At 41.2% G+C, this 20,938-nt stretch overlaps 1 protein-coding gene across 7 annotated transcripts in view; it reads left to right on the top strand.

Moving 5' to 3' along the window:
* The first annotated feature begins 218 nt into the window (after nucleotides 1-218).
* The window catches only part of DENND1B (DENN domain containing 1B), a 152,893-nt gene continuing 132,173 nt past the window's right edge, over nucleotides 219-20,938 (top strand). For 4 of the 7 annotated variants that reach the window (XM_068199611.1, XM_068199609.1, XM_068199612.1 and 1 more), the window contains exon 1: nucleotides 5,609-5,732. In XM_068199611.1, coding sequence (XP_068055712.1) covers nucleotides 5,624-5,732 — 109 coding nt within the window. In that variant the 5' untranslated portion in view covers nucleotides 5,609-5,623. Of the gene's footprint in view, nucleotides 607-2,992; nucleotides 3,140-3,421; nucleotides 3,487-5,608; nucleotides 5,733-20,938 lie in introns of those variants that run through there. The other 3 variants (XM_068199607.1, XM_068199610.1, XM_068199608.1) reach the window with 3 other exon arrangements.

Genomic DNA, 20,938 nt, shown 5'->3' with positions numbered 1-20,938 from the left:
GCTAAGCAGATTACAGCAGGTTAAATTAACATTTATGACCTTTAGTACAAAAAGCTCCCCTTTCCGGCTGTGCATGAAGAACGCGAAAGGGCTGTACGGTGTGTCAGTGCACACACTGGGGATGGGCCGGACCCATCCTCTGAGCGGCTTTAGCAGCGGGTGAAGGTGCCGGTGAGGTGACACATGACGGTCTCTGCGCGCTGCCCCGGCCCACCTGCCGGGCCTCGGGCAGGCTCCGCAGCGCACCTGCCGCGGAGGGCACGGGCGGCCCGCCCTCCCCCGCCGGCCTCAGGTGACACCGGCCCCGGCGGCTCCCCGGGCCGCCGCGGAGCTTCCTGGTTCCCAGAAGGTGCCGGAGCGGCTGCAACAGGAACTGAGAGACGGGGGAGGAGGCGGTGCCGCCGCTCCGCCGCAGTCGCGGCCCGAGCCGGGGGAGCGGAGCGGAGCAGCCATGGGCCGCCGCCCGCCGCGGCGCTGAGCCGCCCCCGCCGCCCAGCGCTCCGCGGCCGGCGCTGCCCCTTCGCCCCTGCCGGGCGGGGCGCTTGTCCCTGGGGGCGCCGGGGCCGCCGCCGGGGCCCGCGATGTGACCATGGACAGCAGGTTCAAGTGAGTGCTGTGTGCGCGGGGCCGCGGCGGAGCCGTGGGGCGCGGCGGGCCGGGCCGAGCCGAGCCGAGCCCCCGCGGCGGACAGGCGGCGAGCAGGCCCCGTGGCAGCCCCGGTCCGCCGGGCCCGGCGTGCGGCGGGCGGGGACGGGAGGAGGGGGAGCCCACCCGGCGGGAGCGTGCGAGGGGCCGGGCGCGTCTGCCGCGGCCGCTGAGTGACAGCGGGAAGGGCGGGCGGGAGGCGGCGGGGCCGGAGCCGGGGCGAGGCGGGACCCGCGGCGCGGGGGGAGCGGCGGCGCCCCCCGACCCGGCCCGCGGCGGCGGGGAGGAGGGGGAGGAGGAGGAGGAGGCGGCCGCCGGGGCCGGCCGCTCCCCCGCCCCACGTCGCCTCCCGGCCCCGCGGCGGCCCCGGCATCGTCCGTCCGCAGCGGCGCGGGGGACGCGCTCGGCAGCCGCCGGCCCGGCCGGGCAGAGGCCCCGGCGCCGGTCGGGCTGTGCCCGGTGAACGGGGCCTGTGCGGGGGTGGCAGCGCGGTCCCGAGGCCGCCGGGCCCAGCAGAGCTGCCCGCAGTGCCCCTGCCCGCCGCGGGCCGAGGCTGTTACAGGCATCCCTTTAGGAGATCGCAGAATTGCCAGGGTTGGGAGGGAGCTCTGCAGATCATCCCGTCCTCTCGCCTTGCCAAGGCAGGGTCATGTAGAGCAGGTGACACAGGAACACTTCCAGGTGGGTTTGGAACGTCTTCAGGGGAAGACTCCACGACCGTCCTTGGGCACCCTGTTCACTGCCGCCCTCAGTGTAAAGAAGCACTTCCTTACGGCCAGGTGAAACTCCTTGTGTTATAGCTTATGGCCATGGTGGTTGCAGACCACCCTTGTGTCATTACGGCACGGCAGGTGCAGAAGAGGTTCCTTGGGTGTTTGGGAGCACTGCTGTCCAGGCTGCCCTCCGGCAGCGGCCGCCTGCTCTGGTGACATTGAAAGTGACAAGATGTTACACACGGGTTTCGGCAATTGACAAACAGCTCCGTGTCTCTACGCGCTGAGCAGGCTGGCACCGCGGAGCTGGCAGGGAAACGAGAGACGAGAGACAGGCTCACAATTCTCACATTAGTTTGACACATTTTTGACACTTCTGAGCGTAGTGGGATGTGAAGAGTAAACTTAGAAGCATTTTCCTGCAAAAGCAGTTTTAGAATACTGCAGTGAAAGACAGAAGGAATATTACTTCAAAGACCTTTTTTGAGTGTAACTCATCTAGGAGTTGAGTTAGAAACACTCATTTGGTGATTGTAACACGAACTGATTCACATTAAAAAAACTCAACCTGAGAGGATAAACCCAAGGCCTAAGCTAGAGCAATGCCATGGGGAGATGTCATTTCTTTTAAATGAAGTATTTTTGTGGTTCAGTTTTCTAGGTGACTCAAGCAAGCATAGCCTTATCAGTTTCATTCTGAACCTGCTCACCAGCCAGAGGAAAAATGGACAGTTTAACACCAGAGTAAATCTCCCATGTCCTGGATTTATGCTGTTGTAACTCAAGCCAGAATATAATCTCTTATACACAGGATCAGTAGATACAGGATTTCCCCAACAAAATGCTTTAAAATGCAAGGAAAGAGTGTGATATGGGCAGGTTATGTCTTCATAATCTGAATTAGACTATAACTGTGTATCTCAATGGATGATGGTGCTGAGGTCAGTGAAAGCATTGACTGAATCAATTAATTTGTGACAGCTGAGTTTTTCTCTGGCTCAGCCTTTGGGTTTCATTCAGTACTTTATTTAAAGAAACAACGTTTTAATTTGCTGTGTGCTTTAGATGAGACATTCTAGAAACCTGGAACCAAGTTTTGTTTTTTTTTTTCCTATGCCTAAATCTCCAGCTGATTTCAGTGGGAGTGTTACACAAGATAGGAGTTCTAGTGTGAGCCTTTTATGTGGTTAAATAGATAATTGACATGGGTGCGGTTATACCGCTTGTTTTTAATATAAATAGCAGTGTGCTTGGTAATGGGTGGATGGCATGGTAATGGCATTTAGACCCGTTTCAATGAATATGTAGTTTGGGATTAGGTTGAGTGTTAATTGCTGTTGGCACATGCAGTTAGTTATTATCATCAGGTGGAAGAGGCGCCGGCCGGCCGTCACACGCCGCTGCCCTCGATGGCTACTGCAGATAGGGAGGCTCTGTCTTCCTGGCTAGCTCGGGCTCCTGTCCGTCCCCAGTGAGGGCACTCGCGTTGGCTCTCGCAGTGAATCACGTCTGAGGTTCAGACCTTGGAGCCCAGCTGGCGATCAATATCCGGTGAAAGAGGAAGCCAAATGATTCTCGGCCTTGGGGTGGTGGTAATCAGGTGCTTTTAAAGGACAGCGGCTAAACACAGGGAATTAAAATGGAAGTCTAATGATGGGCTATTCCTACTTAGTAGAAACAAGACATAGCTGTAGAAAAGGCTGCCTGCGACTCCATTAATGTTGCAGATTGATTGATTGATAAGGAGCTTACTAACGCTTTTTTCTCGACTGTTGGATGAGGTATGGTGGAGTGACTTAAAAGCCATTTGATATATAAGGCAGTGACAATATAATCTAAATAAATCACACAGTTTAGCTTGTTTATCTTTCTTATTTCTTTCTTAAGGCCATATAGGGAAATGTGACTTTTTGGTTCTTCCTTAGAACTAATCTGAGTACTAATTTTGTTTTAATGATATTTTAATTCTATTTATTATTCTGCAAAAAGAATGGAAATGATGTAACAGTAAAAATAAGATCTGAAATATGTATGTGATGATTGGTTGCGTTTGTTTCTTCCAGGGAAAATCCAGAACGTACCTTTGATTTGGTACTGAAAGTTAAATGCCAAGCTTCAGAAAATGAAGGTAATACACTTTGCCTATGATATTTATATAGAGAAATGAGAGCTGGAAAAAAATAATTGGCGTCCCAATCTAGTGTTATTTTATACTTTGAATTGGTTTTGGACTGAGATTGTGTTAGAATGTGCCTATGATTATTTTATTGCTTTTTAAAATCTATTACTTTGTAGTTGTTGTGGGGGTTTGTTATGTTTTGATTTTAGCTGCTGTAAAAATATTTTTGTTCTCCATGATATGTTTGCAAAACTTGGACTTGAAATGTATTTTTTACTCTTAAAATGTTGATTTTTTGGTAAGATTTCATTTTAGAAGAACAGTTGACTTCTGTCTATCAGGGGAATGTTAATTTTGATCAGTGTGATAGAAAGTAAGTTATTTTCTGAAAAACAATAGGAAGAGACTTTCTTTGTAGCTCATGTTTGGCAGCTGCCTTGGTTTGCTACTCCATACAAACAGCAATGGGAGCTGCCTTGAGCTTGTATCAGCCGTTACTTTCACATCTCTATAAACATGAGGTAAAAGAGATGTAGTAGTGCAAGAGTTGTCTGAGAGAGGCTTTTTTTTTCCTCTTGGGTTAAAAGAAGATGGGCTTTCCAGTACTGAAATTAAAGTGACCTCTTGAAAGTCCACTGAGGGAACTCGGTTCATGTTCTCATCTGAGGTTGTTGGCCTTACAAAAGCAAAGGGAGAGGAGGAGTCTTGTCGGGGTTGTATTGTAGTCATGTTAGTCTGTGACAGCTGTGTCTTAATCACAACTGTAAAAACAATAAACTACATCTTAAAATAGACTATATCTCTTATCCTACTGTGCTAAAGAATACTATTTCCAGCATTTACTACTTTAATGAGTAAGAGGCCTGTAGAATTTTATAGCCCCAAACTATTTCTTTTTTTTTTCTTTATATTTCAGACAGCATTTCTGTTAGTGTGAGTCATAGGAATGTGCCTAATGTGTTTGGGAAAAAAAAATTTGTTGAAGCTAAACAATTGTAGGTCTTCAGGTCTTTTATTTATTTTTGTTACCAGCCAGCATCCTCCAGTTTATTGCCTGCTTTTTTGATTTGCTGTTGGTATTGTCGTAGTTTGGCAAATCAGGTGGACTTTCTTAACTATGATCATTGTTGTGGCTTGTATCACATGGCGCTCTGCCTGTTTTTATCTCCCTTTTGCAGTTTTTGCTTTAGTGATTTCAGAGATGATGTCTGGGAACCCTGCTTAGCTACTTGATTTTGGATCTGTTCCTCCTTGCATTGTGCTTCTAGTCTCTTCCCCCACCCAGTATCCCTTCCTGGGGGCCTGTTCACATCTTGGCTTAGGCCCAGCTTCAGGCTACAAATTTTATTCCCTTTTTTCCTTTCCCCCTGAGAGCTAGACTGTTGGCAATCCTTCCAGGTCTTCATCTTGAAAAGTGTGGGCTTTTTCCTCCTGTGATCAGAACATGGATCTATATCCTTTTAATTCCTTTTATCTTCTGTTTGACTTCCCATTTTTCTTGTGCATCTTTCTGCCACTGCTGCCATAAGAAACCACTTCTCCTTGCATGCAGCTCTGTGAATGACTGCCTACACCTGAATTTTGGTCATAGGCACTTCCCTTGCCTCTCTTAGTTTTGCTGTTTATCACTTGTCCTCTGTGGAGAGGAGCATCTTTAAGAAATCTGTGTGTCTCCTCACACTGCGGCATGAATTAATGTGGGCACTGTGTTTGTGACTATATTGTGGTTGCATTCTCTGCTATTCCCCTTTTTGTCACAATCACTTCTATGCTCTGTGGGCTCAGTTGCTCTTGGTTCATGGGGTGGCCAAAGATAGGAAGGAGGTTTGATACCAGTGATTTTTTTGGAGTCTGCAGTGTGTAACTGGTGAGGAGCTTAGGGGTCTTCAGCTGGCCTGGAGCTTGTGTTGATTCTTGCATGCATCCACAGATCAGGACAAAAATACAGTCCCCTTTTGCCAATCTAACAGTGCTGGCTGAATATTCCAGTTACCATCCTCTTGTACTTGGTGACCCATCTGGGATTTGTTTTAATATCTTTCATATCATATCTAATTCAGACAACAAACTCACTCCAGTGAGGGATTGACATCGTATTTACATATGGTATTATGAGCACAGTGATGTATCAAATTAATATATCTGAATGTTAAAGTTATCTAAAGGAAATTCACAAGGGATAAAAGTGTATTGTCTTCACTGCCACTTTAGAAATGAAGCACAGGGCTTGTCATGCAAAACAGGGAGCTTTCAAGGTTGGTTTATTATAAGGCCTAACAAATTTGACAGTTACCCTGTATTGTAGGTCTTGCCTTTAAATAGATTTTCATGCTAGGATAATCTTTTGAATATATCATACTTGAAAACACGATCCATTCACCTGGTTCTTTGCTCATGCCTCTTTCTTTCTTATGAAAGAGATTTGTGTTTAAATAGGGGCTTTCTCCCTCGCATCCCATCTGCTCCTTGTACTCGATCCTGAAGCTATGTCAGGACTGAATTTGTGACATCACTGTCACCAGTGTTGCCGTGGAAATATTGCAGCCACAAAATTATGATCTCCCTGCATGAGTGAGCAGCAGGAGAAGCTGACTTAGGAGAGAGGAAGACCTTAATGTGACCTGTGTATCTCCAAGCTTTTTCTTTTTAAGCTTTGCTGTGGTCTGTGTTCTCCTGTATTTTAATTTCCTGTGCCAATGTATAACTGTTCTAACAAATCAAAATGGAGGTGCCCTTACTGCATGTGGAGCTCTTTCTAAGATGTTTTTATGAGGATGCTAAATACCTGCAACAATCTGACATGATTGAGAATTTTGCTGTTAAAATTGTTTAACACTTTTGGAAAAGTATTTTTAATAACTTCTTAAATACAACATAGCTCTCCTCAAGGAATGTCAGTTTTTCATACATTGCATTGTCCTAGGACTGTTCCAGCTGTAAAGGATGATACATACATGAAATTCAGCAGCATAAAGTTTCTTAATTGTATTAAGAAGTTTGTTCTTCAATTATTCCACTAATTATTTTCAACATAGGTGTTTACATTGAGTAGAAACCAAAGAGATTTCATGTAAGTATGAATTTATCACTTCATGTTTGGTAGGAAGCTCTTGGTTACATGCTCAGTTGTGCTAGCATGTATTTATTTATAGGTGGATCAAAATTTTGTTTCCCACTAGATACATGGTTTCTGGATTTTTTGTGATTTAAGAGCAGTTTACATGAATATTTGTTACTATGTTTTAAACTACAGGAATGCATAGTAGCATTGCTAGAACAGTGATCTTCCACCTCTTTCCTCAGACAGGAGAGGGAAAAAAGGATACTCTCTACCTAAATATTCTCATAATTCCTTCAACAGTTTAGGATATATGCTTACTGTATTTTCAGAGTAAATCTCCAAAGAGGAGACAAAACCCTTAAGACCAACATGAGATCGTAGCCCAGATCATAACTTTGAGTCCTTTGCAGTGCTGAGGGTAGTAAACATCAATTAGTAACTAGTTGATGTGACAGCTTGTACTTAGGAAAATTCATAACCCATTTCTCGCAAGACTTTGAGATGAATTAGCCTCTGTTCAGCAGAGTTTGCTAAGTGACTGGGACAGAAGTGCTAAGCTATTCTAACAGCCTGGTATTTGTTAATTGTGAATTTGGCTTGCAATGTGAGTAGCACCTTACAGAAAAAAGTTTTACACTGCCTTCCAGGCAGTTGCATATTTTTGTGATTCTTTTCAGTGTTATTCCTTAATGAACAGTGAACAAGAAATAGCAAAAATGTGTGCTCAATTTAATATCAGCAGCGGGCCTTCTGTATTAAATTTTCACTTACTGACCCATGGGGCAGCTTGATAACAGATATTATCAAAACTGCTGTGTTATTTTAAGGACAAGAATTGCTCTTTAGCTTTAGGGTGAAAAGTTTTTTGCACTTTGGGCTGAGTCACCCTTACTGGGTATCAGGAGTAAAGCAGTGGTTCAGTTGTCCTAAGTGCACAGTTTTACATAAGGTATTGCTCAACAGCTGCACCTACAGCAACTTTACTCTTCTCCTGGCACTCTTTTGTCACTTGAAAATTACACTGCAGCTGGCACTGGAAGATGGGTTGGAGCCTAGGAATTGACTGAACAAAGCTGTCTGCAGCTTTTTTTTTGCCATCCTTCTATCATGAAAAGTAAATTGAGTTTCTGGAAGGTTGATGTTTCTGAACTTTTCCATAGGACATGTCCAAATTAATAGTGCCATTGTAATCTCTGTGAGGAGTGTATATTTATCTGTGTATCTATGAGTACACAAGCATGTACAGATTGTGCATACACACCTCTAAGTCTGAACTATGGGTTTGAGTTAAATGGGCAGAGATGAAGCCACCAATTTTACCCAGTCTATAGATTTTGTATCCTGTGCATTGATTCTGTTAAAACTGGGTTGCAGATGCAAAAGGCAGTGCAGATAAAGCAGCCAGCAGCAGAAAAGCAATGTGCACAGCTTCTGAACATAAAGTCTTCAGCATTTCTGTCCACAGTTTCCCGAGAAGATGACTCAGATTGGTTTCAGTGTGGTTAAGAGGGTGCTGTTTGCTACACCTTCTTTTTCTTTGATTATAGCACATTAAAAAAAACAACAGAAAGGCACCTTGGAGGCTGCACGTAACTCCAGAAAAGTCAACCACTGAATTGTGGTTTGGGTCTAAAGCAATCCTGACTGTTAAAGTTTTACTTGACAACCCTTTTAAAGTACCAGCTCATTTTCTGTCCAATCTAAGAATAATTGTTGGAACACCCTTGAAATTTGGTTGCTTTGTCTCTTTCTTTTTTAAATGCTAAGAAGTCTTATATAGCTCTAGGATTAGATAATGCGATTTCCAGAGAAGGCGTTAAATAGGTTGTGTTGATTTGCATTAATAACTCCTTTAGTTTATTTTGCCTCTGCCAGAATGATAATAAATCTTAGTAATGTGTGATCTCCAAATTATTTTTCTTTAAAGGGCCTTATATTCATAAAATTTTTAAGAAAAAGGCCACAAATCCAGTTTAATTCTGTGTTGGTAGAGTTAAAATCTGTATGCATTAAGTCCAGGAATTAGTTTAGAAATGCAAAATTCTTTGTATGAGGTTTGATTGCTCTCTGTTTAAGTACTAACAAAATATGTAAATCCAGAAAGGTCCCAATTCCAAAACCAAGTTTAATGCAGTTGCTAGTTTTATCCAAGGGTAACCTATCTTGCTTTGGTAAGGTTTTGATTTAGAGTCTTCCAAAGCTGCCCGTAGGGTTGTGGACAGAGCAAGCACCACTTTTTCTTCTTCTGTTTTTTCTTCACTCTAGAGAGTTGTTTGTTAACCACATACTCTGAGCCACTGGGTGTAACACGCTGATCAAGATAACTTCTTTCCTCTGCTCTACATTTTTTTGTACAGCATCTCTTGAACCTGATGAAAAAGATAATTCTATCAGTGGTAGCACATGAAGAAGTCTGCAGGATTTTTTTTAAGAGCAGTAAAAACTTTTGATGCAGTGTTTATATACTGCTGACCTTTATCCCTGTTGGTTTTAGCTGGAAGGGTACTAAATAAATACTGGCCCACAGAAAGTTAGGTTTCTCTACTTTGTAAAGCGTGCTGTGTTCTTCAGGTGACTGTGGAGAGCAACTGTATACTGCTATGAACTAGATAAGCTTTCTTAAAGTATCTCATTTATGTGTATTTTAGTCTCAAATACTATTAACAGTATTAGAATTAAATTAACATTAAATTAACATACTAGAGTTTTCATTTGGTAAAATGACATTTGACAGCATTGGATATCTGCTTATAGTCTAAGCTTAGATGCAGTTTCTGTGTATTAAAAAATAAAGCTTTCTTTTTTTATTCTTCACAAGTTCCATTGAGCTTAACATCCGCTCCCCTGCCCCAACTCATTAACTCGTGTGTTATTCAGGTTAGTGCCACTTCCCTCTGGTGGTTTTTGCTTTTCTGTTGCAATTTCAAAGCTAAAAGGACATTTAATCTAGCCTGGTTTCTCTATAGGACTGACTGATGAGGAGAAGAAAATATCAGTCTTTTGTTGAGGGTTGTGTAAATGCTTTGGAGACAAAAGCAGGTAGTATAGGAAAAGCAGATAGAGCATCACCTGTGTCCTTTAGACAAAACCAAGGAATATAAACCAGAATTTGGCTGAAGTTCTCTAGTGTACGAACACCAAGCATAGCTGTAAATCCTTCATAAATTATAATCTTTAAACCCTCCACAATGAAATGAGTAATTTCATTGTGTTCAAATTTCTGGCATTTAACTGGAAAGCCCCTGAGGGTATGAACAATGTCTTCTGTGTGTTTGGACTGTCACTATCACAGAGTGGGTGTTGGAAAATTATGAACAACAAAACCAATTAAGACAAGAATGATTTTGCATCTTAAGATAAAGATTGGAATTTTGATGCTTTTCACCTTTCCCTTCTGTTCTCCAGAGACTGAGAAATGCAGTGTAGTCTCTACAACTTTCAGCTTCTCTGCAGATGCAAAAACGTGGAGGAAAATGTTGCTACTTTTCAGTGTCTCATTTCCTACAGATCTTTTTTTTTTCCACCAACCTCCAGAGATTCTTGGATGTGTGTGTAATTTGGAGGTGGGTGCAGATATGTGTGTGTAGGAGGGGAAGGGGTGAGAGCTGCTGAAGAAATAGGTCAAGGAAGCCCTTTCTCCTATCTCGCCTGCATTCTTTACCAGGGTGAAGAGACCTCAGCGGGGAGGGCTGACCCTGCTCCCCAGCAGCCAGAGGACAGTGCTGGGAGGAGTGGCAGGCTCTGCTCTACTGCAGGGATTCCAGCTGCAGTAATGTGGGGGCAGGCACTGTGCTATCAGTGCTGGTAGAGATGAATTATTCCCCTGCAGGCACTTGCCCGGCTGGGTCAGTTTTTCATGTCATGCCATATGCCACTTTCAGCAGTGTGATTGGGTTTTGGGCAGCGAAATTAAAAGGGGAAAAACTTGATGAGTTAAGGAATACAAATACTAAGCTGGTGTAAAAAGGATTTTGTGTAAAATTGAGTAGAATGAGCAAACTTGTATTAGTATAACTAAATATAAGTTGAAAACAGCAATGTGGGTAATGTAGTCAATCAGTATGGAAGTTGATGTTCTTGTGCTTTTTTCAAATTTAATTTTAGTTTCATTTTAGTACTTCAATATTTGAGATGGCTGCCTGGGGGATAGTTTGTGGGCTTTTAAATTTCCTGCATTCAGAAGTGTTAAGAGTTTGCATATTTTCCTAAGCTAATGTCAGCACGCTTCAGCCCTCTCACACACTGAACAGCCAGCCTATCGTACACAGAGATTTATCTTTCTTCAATGGGATATTTTATGCTGCTTGCTCTCTTCAGATATAGTGTAATGACTTTTTTTCTTTTTTTTTTTTTTTTTTTTTTTTTTTTAATGTATGCAGGATTTAAAATCTGCTGGAAAAAAAACTTTGAAAGCTGGTTAAACTTCCAAGGTTTAAGATGCTGTTTTTGCAAAGCTGTAAGACACTTCTCTGTCTACCACTAATTTGAAGAGGCTGAAGTGTTAGATTTCCTGTCTGGTTAACAAAAATAGTTTTTAAATTCTTTTTCCTTTGCCACTGATTATACTATCTGGAGAATGGCAGATACATGTAGATGCACAGGCTCATCATCTAACTGTTGAAATAGATACTTCTGTTTATAAATAAAATAAAACATGATCAGGGCTACAAAGGGAAGAGTTACGCAAGTGTTCGTGAAGGGCTTAAAAACCCCTGAAGCCAAGTAAAGTGCTGTTTTTATTCCTTAAAGTAACGTAGTAAGAGCAAGTTGAGCATAGCATTGCTTTCCAACTAATATGTTAAGAATCTGTATTTTTCATGTCAGGCTGCTACGTGATAACTCCAAGATTCTGGTAAAACCATAATATTTACAGGCAAATACTTAGGATGGGAGATTCTATGTGACTGACAGATGAAGTAATAAAATGCTGAAAACATTACTTCTGATACCCACCTTTAATATTTTCCCATGTATTTTGGAGGACTGTAGCTTTATGCTTAGAATTCAATAATTTGGGTGAACAAAGACTTTTTCTATTTGGTGAATCTGGTTTAGGAGAAAATTTTAAAACTTACTATTGAACTTTATATGGAAAAAAGAAGAGAAAAAGCAGAAGTTAAGAAAAAAGGCCTGAACAAGATTTTGGGTGTGGTACCTGCACTTCCTGCACTGGGAAAGCCAAGGCAGCAGTTTACAGTCATACTGTGTTCCTTTGCAAAATTCTCAATCCTTATTTGGAGGGTTTTGTCCAAGTGTTAAATCCTTAATTAGAAACAAGGTTCTAACAACGCCCTTAGATTATGTTTCCTGAATCTGGTTTCTTTACGCATTTAAACGGGTATTCAGATGTAGATTAAAGCCTAGCTAAAATTAAAAACTTGTGTCTGAAAAGAGCATATTGGTTAGGGCTTCTCTGGGACATATTTTTAAAACTTTCTTAGTTAATGGCAAGTTTGATCATCATAGAGGCATAATTGTCATAACCAAGGTATTTTACCATAAGTGGTTTAACACAGTATTGTTCCTTAAACTCAGAACCATAGAATGACATAAACACTTCCTGTTCATCTGACTTTAGATGCTGTTCAATATCAAGGGTTTTATTTGTTGTGCCACTTGAACCTGTATTAGAGCGCATATAAATATTGTTGTGTTGTCATTGTGTGGATGGGGTGAAATGTTTGCTTTTGGGAGGAGGCAGTTCTTTCGCTGTGTCAAAAGACTAGTTAAATGCAAAAAATCTGCTGTATTAGTAGTTAAATACTGGATGTTAAATAATGAATTTAACTCTATTGAGATAGTTGCACTTGACACAGAAAGCCATGCTGATAATGATTATAGGCAGAGCATTATTTCCTTCAGAAGTTACAAAGAAAAGCTTAACATTTTAAGGCAGTTGTTTCCACAAATGAAATTGAGTTATTACGGAACAGTGATACTTTTTATATCCTCAGGTTAAGATGCAGTACACTAAGAGTGGTTTGTGCTACATTGAATGTGTTTGTGTTCTGCTTAAATGCAAAATAAGAAAAAGTAGCAGCATAAAGGTAAAGGACAAGGGTTGTGTGGTGATGGCAAACTTAACTAAAAATCTGGAAGTCTATCATAAGTTTGGAATAATGGAGTAAAACCAAGAGGGGAGCAGTTACTGTAGCTTACTCTTGCTGGCAGGATCCTTTATGCATCCTGTTCCCATCTTCTGGAGGTCATTTGGCTCCTAAGCTGCGTTTGCTGTTTGTGTTTCACTTCAAATAGTGGCACTGCTAAAAGCATGTGAGGGAAGCATCCTTCCTGCTTCTGGTGGCACCTGGCAGGCTGGCTCCGTGGGCATGCTTGCAATCCAGCTGCTGGGGCTGCCTCTGGAGCTGACAGGAAAAGTTCATTTTGCAGGTGACACAGGGAGGAACTGATGGGATTTTCTTGCCATTCAATGTCGCGTTGGCTGTTAATTGATCTCTTAGTGTTGATTTCAAGTATTTCAGGTTTGTTCAAGTAAATATATTGCCAGGTCAGGAAGCTAAACACAACTAGGTATGCCCTTACTCTGTCCTACTATCTTCCTGTTGGCTTTGTGTTGGAATCTCTTTGGGTTTTGTTAAACTCTTGTCCTGTTTTTGAAGAAACGGGTTCGACAACTGTGGTGATTTTTCCCAGTTTTTCTGTTCACAACAAAAAGAAGGCTCCTAAGAAAAAACCCACATACTCAAAGTCACCTGTGGGCCATTTGAAGCATTGCAGATTTGTAGATAGATTAAATTTTCATTTTGTGTAAATGAAACTCTGTCTAAAGACTACAATTGCACTAAATTGGTATGGTGCAGTAATTCATAGAACAGAAAATAGTTAACAATATTGTGACACAGCAGAGGAAATTCTGATGAGTTTTGTGTCCAGGAAAGACTTTTGCTAGCATTCATCCTCTAGCTAACTTTTCCCTCTAAGAATACTGCTAGCTTAACAAGAACTTTAATTTCCTAGCAGCTGATGAACTTTTGCTGTCACATCAGAGGAGGCTGTGATGTCAGTGGTTCTGTGCCAGGACAAGTAAAGCTTCCAGACATCAAAACTCAGTTAGGTGAGGTTCTGAGCATTCAGTTTCAGTTTCAATCAGGCATTTTTTAATTGGTGCATCTGAGTACACCCATTTTAGTTACTGGGAATGGGCATGTTGCATGCAATGTAAGTATGTGTTTCCATCTGCTTTAACTTGGGTTTGGAGCCCTCTAGCACCTTACTAGTTCTAGTCTAAAAATGATTTTAAAAGTGTCAGGCAAGAAAAAAAAGTCAGAACTAGAATGTGTGCTTAATAAGTAAGGAATTTATAAAGAACTTTTTTTTTCTTGTCTTGATATAATATGCTGTGTTATACAAAGAATGATTTGAAAGATATGTTCCTTTGCATTCTGATTGTGATGTTAGAAATCAATACTACGACACTGCTTGACCAAAAAAAAGCTTGAGATGACCACCCCTCAAGTGCCTGAGTGAAAACATTTTTCCCTGGCAATAAAAACATTAATAAACTAAAGTCTGTCTTAAACTATGTGGCAGCTAGTGATGGCGTCTCTCTTCTTTTTAAATAAACAATTTTGTGCTATGTTACTGGACACTGACAGATACAGCAGATTGTCATTGAGAATACTTGTCAGGTCTTGCAGTCCTTGGAGGGAATTTGCATTGTGTTTTCAGCAGTGAACAAAGCAGAAATCATCTCAGCTCCTGGTATTGGGGAAAGTGATGAAGGACAGGGTAAACCAGATCAAATAATAATAAAAATAAACTAAACTACCAGAATTTTCAGTGGAGGTAGGATGAATTTTGGAAATAAAAAGGTAGTGAATTGTGTTGGTTGTGGTCAGCAGAGCTCTTGAAACCAGTAACTCCATGAGGATGGGCAGATCCCAAGCTCTGTAATTGCTGGGGAGCATGAACTTGGTCTTCTAGTTTGTGATCTGCTTTGTGCAGTTTAAATAGATGAGGAAGATCTGAATCTGCAGTGTGCTTTGGAGCTCTAAAAAGAGAAAAAGACTTTGCTTCCAGCCTGAAATTATTTCAGTTCAATCTGTAGGTTTGCCTGACCCTCCTGATGTGGGTTTGCATGTCTCAGCTTTGAAACCCTGATTTTCTATGCATTTCCCAGAAAGGCTTGTGGTAACAACATTTGCTGTAAGAGAACCCATCTGTGTGGCTTCTCATATCTTGGTGTTTTGGTTAGAGATGCTTTCTGTGGCTGCTGGACCTTCATAAACTGGAAAATACTCCGTGTGGTAATCTGTGTGAAAATAAGTGTGGGTATCTTGTTATGAGATGCTCTCTGCAAAAGGAGAGTACCCAGTAGAAATTCTAGCTTTCTGGTGAACAGTGGCTGAACTTCATATGCTCTCCAACTTTTAAAATACTCAACAACCCATCTAAAAGGAGAGAGAAGTGCTGACTAGAAAAATTGGAATGTGTATTCAGTCACTTCATAAGTAAGAGGTGGCCTAGGATTGCAGAATGATCTATGCGTTCAGTAGCTAACATTATCATTAATGACTTTAGTAAAAGAGCCTGGAATTAATTCAGCTTAGGACAGTTGCAGAGGTGCTCATTACAGCTGTAACTGTAGCATGGATTCAGAGCCAATCTGTGTAAAGGAAATACAGTAGATGCAGTTCCAGATTTCTACGGAGAACACAACTGGGCTCTGTATGGACCCAAATCAGAATTTCTCACATTATGTCTTAGGAACATAATGGGATTTTATGATCTGATAAAAGAGCATTGCTTGTTTTGTGTCTCAGCATGTACATTCCTCCTTCTATCTTAATATAACAAGGAAACTTGATACTGGCATGTACTACTGGGGGACTTCTGCTAGTGGAGTTCTGCTTCTGTGTACTTTAGCACTAGAAATTATTAATCTAAGCATGACCAGTATGTTTTAATTGTCAGCACATCTTGAAATACTCATCTTTCAGGGAGCAAGACAAAAAGTCTTGCTAGGACAGAAAGTGCCAGAACAGCATAAACAATATTTGCAAACAATGTGATGTTTGGAAGTGCTTTGTATGCAGGGAGATCAAAGTGAATTTTGTCTTTTCTTCCTTTGCTTTGTTTTGTTTTAAGACCTGTATTTAGTTAATGTTGCTTTGGGTATGTGGAACAGTATATATTACTTAGCAGAGCAGTTAGTATAGCAGCTTTGTGCTTATGCATTGAACACAATGCAAATCATGAAACAGATATGGATTACTTAATTTGAGATAAATGTTGAAAGTTAAGTGTTACAGAAGCTGAGAAAGTGCCTTTCTATTAATCAGTGTTCCAGAATCTAATTTTTTTCAAGTTACAGCAGTATATATTCAATTAATATATTTAATAGGAGTGTTAGAAGTTCTGTCATGTTTGTAAATCAAAAAGAAATTACAGTGTATGTTACCTTAAATTAATATTATTTTCAGAGAGAAATACTGATCCATTACAAGAAAATAGTATGTTTTGAAAACCAAAGAAACCAAATTTGAAGTATATATCAATTGTTCTGAAGTTTAATTACCATGTCATGTTCATGCATGGTTCACCAACATTTATGGAGGCTTTTATTTAACTTCACAGGGTATTAACTAGATGTACTGGAATATTGCAAATATGCAGGGTTAGGAAGAGACAGTTTTTGTCCAGGTTTTCTTTGAACACCAATGGCCAAGAGAGATGAATTTGAAATCAATGTTTTCAATTTCATTAGGTTCTTAAGAAAGTGTTTACTACAGAGCAGCATTGGAAAATGGTGTTTTGTTGAGATCTGCTAATAGACTCCTCTAATCTGAAATTCTTAAAACATTCTAATAAAATTTTTAGTTGTTGTCAGATAAAATGTGTGAGCAGTGAAACAAGAATTCTCTTTCATATGTGGCTATGTTAGAAATTATGGGCATTGATAGAATGCACAGATGTGGGGTTAAAATCTGCTTTATGTACAAAGAACTGCAGTCCTCCCCTCTAAACTGTCTGTGCTTAAAAAACTGATCACATACACTAGAGATAAGGTAGTCCAAAACACAGTGTTGTGCAGGATACCAGCCAAGTCTGGTCTTGACTAGTGCTAAGTCAACAAAGAAAAGCACTTTATAAACAATAGATGAAATATCTTCCTAACTAGTGGCTAGATAGCTCAGTAGTTATTAATAGGATACAAAATTTTTCAGCTCTGGAATATGTTTACAGAGCTTCAGAGCTCTGATATTTTCTTCCTTCTTCTTTGGAGTGTCCTGTTATTGTCTTTGCTTCCTCCTTTGCATGTGTGAGATTTATGTTTTTATTGGACTTAGCAGTGCTAAGGGAAAAGGATGAAAACACCCCCAGCATTTTAAGGGCCATACATAATCCTTAAACCTTGTTGGATTTTGCCTTGTTCAGCCAAATGAGGAAAAAATGGTTCCACAAAGGTAAAACACATCCTCTGCTTTAGTAGGAAGTGGAAGCCCCGGTGAAGGGAAGTGTCAAAAGCCTGGATCATGTTGCTGAAAGCTTGGGTGATGCTTTACTGTGGGCTGCATCAAGGAGCTTTACTGCTAATAAGTGTCCATTAGGCAAGTTCTGCGAAAAACCACAGGTCTTTGAATAGCATTTTGCAGGAAGTAGGTGCTTCAAGCTTTAAGTGAATGACTAATACTGAGCACAGTGCATTTCTTGGTAGTAGTTCTTTGGTGGTTGCTGTCAAGTTGTTCTGCAGCCTATCTTTCTACAGGCAGGAGGGAGAAAGCAAAAGCTCTCTCAATTACTGCTGCCCAGAAGCTGTGTTGGTGGAATTGAGGTAAAAGTGAGCTGATGAGCACTCCCGAAACTGCCCCAAAGATCACGTATACATGCTAGAATTCAAGATATAATTACATTATAGAGAAATTACATAATTTTCCAAAGTGCTGGCTTTTCTTGTGCCTGGAATAGGACAGTCCGAGTGTTGCTTTGCTTCTCTAAACTTGTCCTGCCTGAGAGGGCTGGCCCAGCAGAGCTGGCGGATGTCTGTGCCTGTCTCTGGGTGCAGGGCTTCCTGGAGAGCAGCAAGGAGACATGCAAACAAAATCCAGTGACCAAGGACTGATTTCAGGGAGGGAGCAGATTAGGACTTTGCTTCTGTGTTGCATCACTTCTCATGTCTTTGTTTTTAGAGGGGAGGATCTTGCTGAACTCTGTTCTTGGAGTTCAAGGTACCGCACAGATGTGTTACTTTTAAGATACGAGACTTCATTTGATTTCTTTCTTTTTACTCAATAAAAGCAATATGCAGAGAGTAGTGAAGTGGACTGTGAGTCTGCTTCAGTTCAGGCTGAAAATTCTGTCACATTTTTAATGAGCTTTTTGCATTTCAAGGCATCTGATAATTGTTTCTGTTAATAGCAGATTGGTATTGCTTTCTGTGGAAGCAGATTTGAAAACAGATCAATATTTTAAGAAACTATAAAAAAGGAATGAATCTGCTATAAAATTTAGGAATGGATGAATCTGTTCTGAGCTTCTTTTTTGTTGCCAACGCCTTCCTGTATATTTAGCAAAGAAAAAACAAACACTGAAGTTTATGTTTTGGGGTTTTTTTACAACAAACTAACAATCTATAGATTCTCATTCCAAAAGCAAAACAAAGAAGTGATGTATTCACTTACCCTTTGTTAGAACCTATTTTGGGGAAAAATGAACAGTTTGTAATCAGCTTGAAATGAGTCATATGTTGTACCATGGCTTAAAATCTTACTCATTTGTAAGTAGGTCTATAACTCCCGTCTTTTGAAGGAGTTTTAGTAATGGAATAATTGAGATTAAAATGGCTTGAGTCCAAAGTGATGGTAGACAAGTAATTATTTGTGTATCTCTTGGTGTTAAGAGGGAGTTGAGATGTACATTTGTGTGTAGTTTACTTTTCTTCATTAGCCGCTTTTAGAATAGTGAGTATTGCATAATTATTAGATGTTAATTTTACTATATCCTTGAAGGTCAGGAATGAGAAACGCTTTAAGTGTAAGAAAGAACAAGATGGTAAACAAGAGCACATAGATGAAGACAAAGGTAAACCAAATCATCTCTGCAGGGTGGTTCTTAATATGTGTTGTGTGTGTTTGGTTTATAGCTGTCTGTAAAAGACATTTTTCATGGCACATCAGAAATGAGATTTCAGTATCTTCCTTAGTAGCTTAATGAAGCAGCCCCTTACCACAGTGCAGTTGATTCCCTGTTTTTCTGTCTTCTTGTTTTTGAGTTTAATTTTGGATGCAAGTGTATATGTGGGGGGAATTGTGACTGAGGCAGTTTAAGGATATGCTCTATAATTTGAAAAACAACAGAAATGTATTCTTAAATTAGACTTCTGTGTTAAAAATTTAACTTGCAGAAGTTTTGTGCAAAAGAAAGATGTTGCTTCTCGTTGTCAGGGCAAGTAAAAATTCTGGAATTTTAATTCACTGCAGATGAGTTATCTGTGCACTTCTTGATGTTTAATGCATACATGATCCCTATGTGAAGGCACGTTCTCTTTCACATGGCTGGTAAAACACTGGTTAATAAAAACAGCTGAAGTTAATCACAGCAGGTGTTGCAATTCAGTGCTTTGGTGGTATTGGCCAGCACAACCTGAAGCTGACTGAAATATCCAGGAAATGTCTTCTGAGAGATGCTTAACTCTTCTTTCCAGATCTGACAGCTTAAAATAGGTCTGATGTTGCTGCAAGGAACTCAGCATGCAGTCTGTGGAAATAAGGCTGCCTGCTTGGAACAAAACACCTGACCCCTCAGTGTAAAATATGCACTGTGTGAAGCTCTTTCCTGCTTGTATCCCAAACTAAACCGTTGCCCATTTTTAGTGATCTCCAAAAGCATCAAGTCTCCCTTTTGCATGTGTGAAAATGTTCTGTCCTTCCTCATTGTGACTGAAGGGGGATTAGTCTGGCTAGGGAAGGGTCTGGAGGGCTGCCCCTATCACCTGCTCCATCCATTTGTGTCCCTAGTGAGACTACATGTTGTATTTATAACTGAAAGAAAAGTGGAAAATGTGTTAGAAAGCAGATTCTGGCCTTCAAGGCAGAGAGGGAAAATGGGGAAGAGGTTTTGCAGGAGTTCATTCCTCTGCCTGCCTGCAGCCGCTGGTGGTGCTGGGCGTAGGCACAGTGTGCTGTGTGTCACTGCCCAAAATCTGCCTTGATGGATGTCACCATCATTGCTCCTGCATGGTTACCCATAGTCACCCTGGGTTTGGAAGCTGCTGAAAACAGACCTTTTCTCTCAGAGTGAAATGTGGGCCCATCTTGTGCGAGCACACTGGGGCTTGAGCTCTCTTTATATCCTTGGCCTCGGCAGCAACCTTGAGCAGTCCTGTCGGTGACTGTGGTACAGATTTTGAGCAGGTTCCTTCTTCTGTTAAATATGCTTCTCTTGATTCCCTGGGATTATATTTTTTGGGATTCAATCCCAAGAAGGCCCAAGAAATAGGAGTTATTTATTTCCTTTTCTTCACTTGTTCCACAGGTGATGTTTTATCCCCCACCTGAGCTGTGTCTCTCACCTGAACGTGTAATTTATTGAACCTGCCCATGAGTAGATGCTTTTACGTATCTAGGTTATATTATTTTATATTCTTCTCTCAGTCTATTTTGGGTTTTGAGGAGAGGGTGGTCCAAGGTGGTGTTGTGCTGTGGATTTCTACAGAAGCTATAGGGAGAATTTTGAAGTGTTCTGATTTTTAAGTCTCCCATGTTAATATTTTTTGTCCTGTCAGTAACCTGGTATAGAGCTAAAATTAATAACCATAAGACAATCAATTTCAATTATCATGTTCTTGAGTTAATGCTCTGTATTTGTTACTTCTCAGACATTTTGTCTTTTTGAAATCAGTTCATGTGTATGTGTATGCTCTCTGACAGGCCTACATATGTGTGAAAACATGCATCTTGTTGAATAATTCTCAGTCAATAGCTGACCTGCATAAGCAAGTTCTTTAGTACCATGAACAGAATTATAGTATTAGATCCTCTGTTGTTTTTCTTCTGTGGCAGCTGTGCTGGTTTTGGGGGCTGTCTTAGGTTCCTGTGTATCACTGGTCAGCTTCAGAGAGTGCTGACTCACCCCAAGCAGACCCTGTGTGTGAGAAGGCAGATTGCAGTGGATGTGGAGCAGAAGCGTATCTGCTCAGTGGTGCAGAAGGCAATCCTTTCCAATTTAAGTACAGTAAATGCTTGTATTGCTGTGTTTTCAGTATCACTTCTGGAGATTGGTGAAAATTGGATGGGATTTACACGTGGTATCTCCAAGCAGCAGTAGTTCAGTGCAAGGATGAGGGTGCTTGTGCTCCAGTGGCAGTGCAGCAGGGGTTGCAGGCAGCAACTCCCATGTGCAGTACATCTCTCCTTGGGAAGCAGGCCAGGCAGTCTTGGG

Source organism: Anomalospiza imberbis, chromosome 9 (genome assembly GCF_031753505.1).
Source record: "Anomalospiza imberbis isolate Cuckoo-Finch-1a 21T00152 chromosome 9, ASM3175350v1, whole genome shotgun sequence".
NCBI lineage: Eukaryota > Metazoa > Chordata > Aves > Passeriformes > Viduidae > Anomalospiza > Anomalospiza imberbis.
This window is presented reverse-complemented; position numbering and strand designations above follow the sequence as displayed.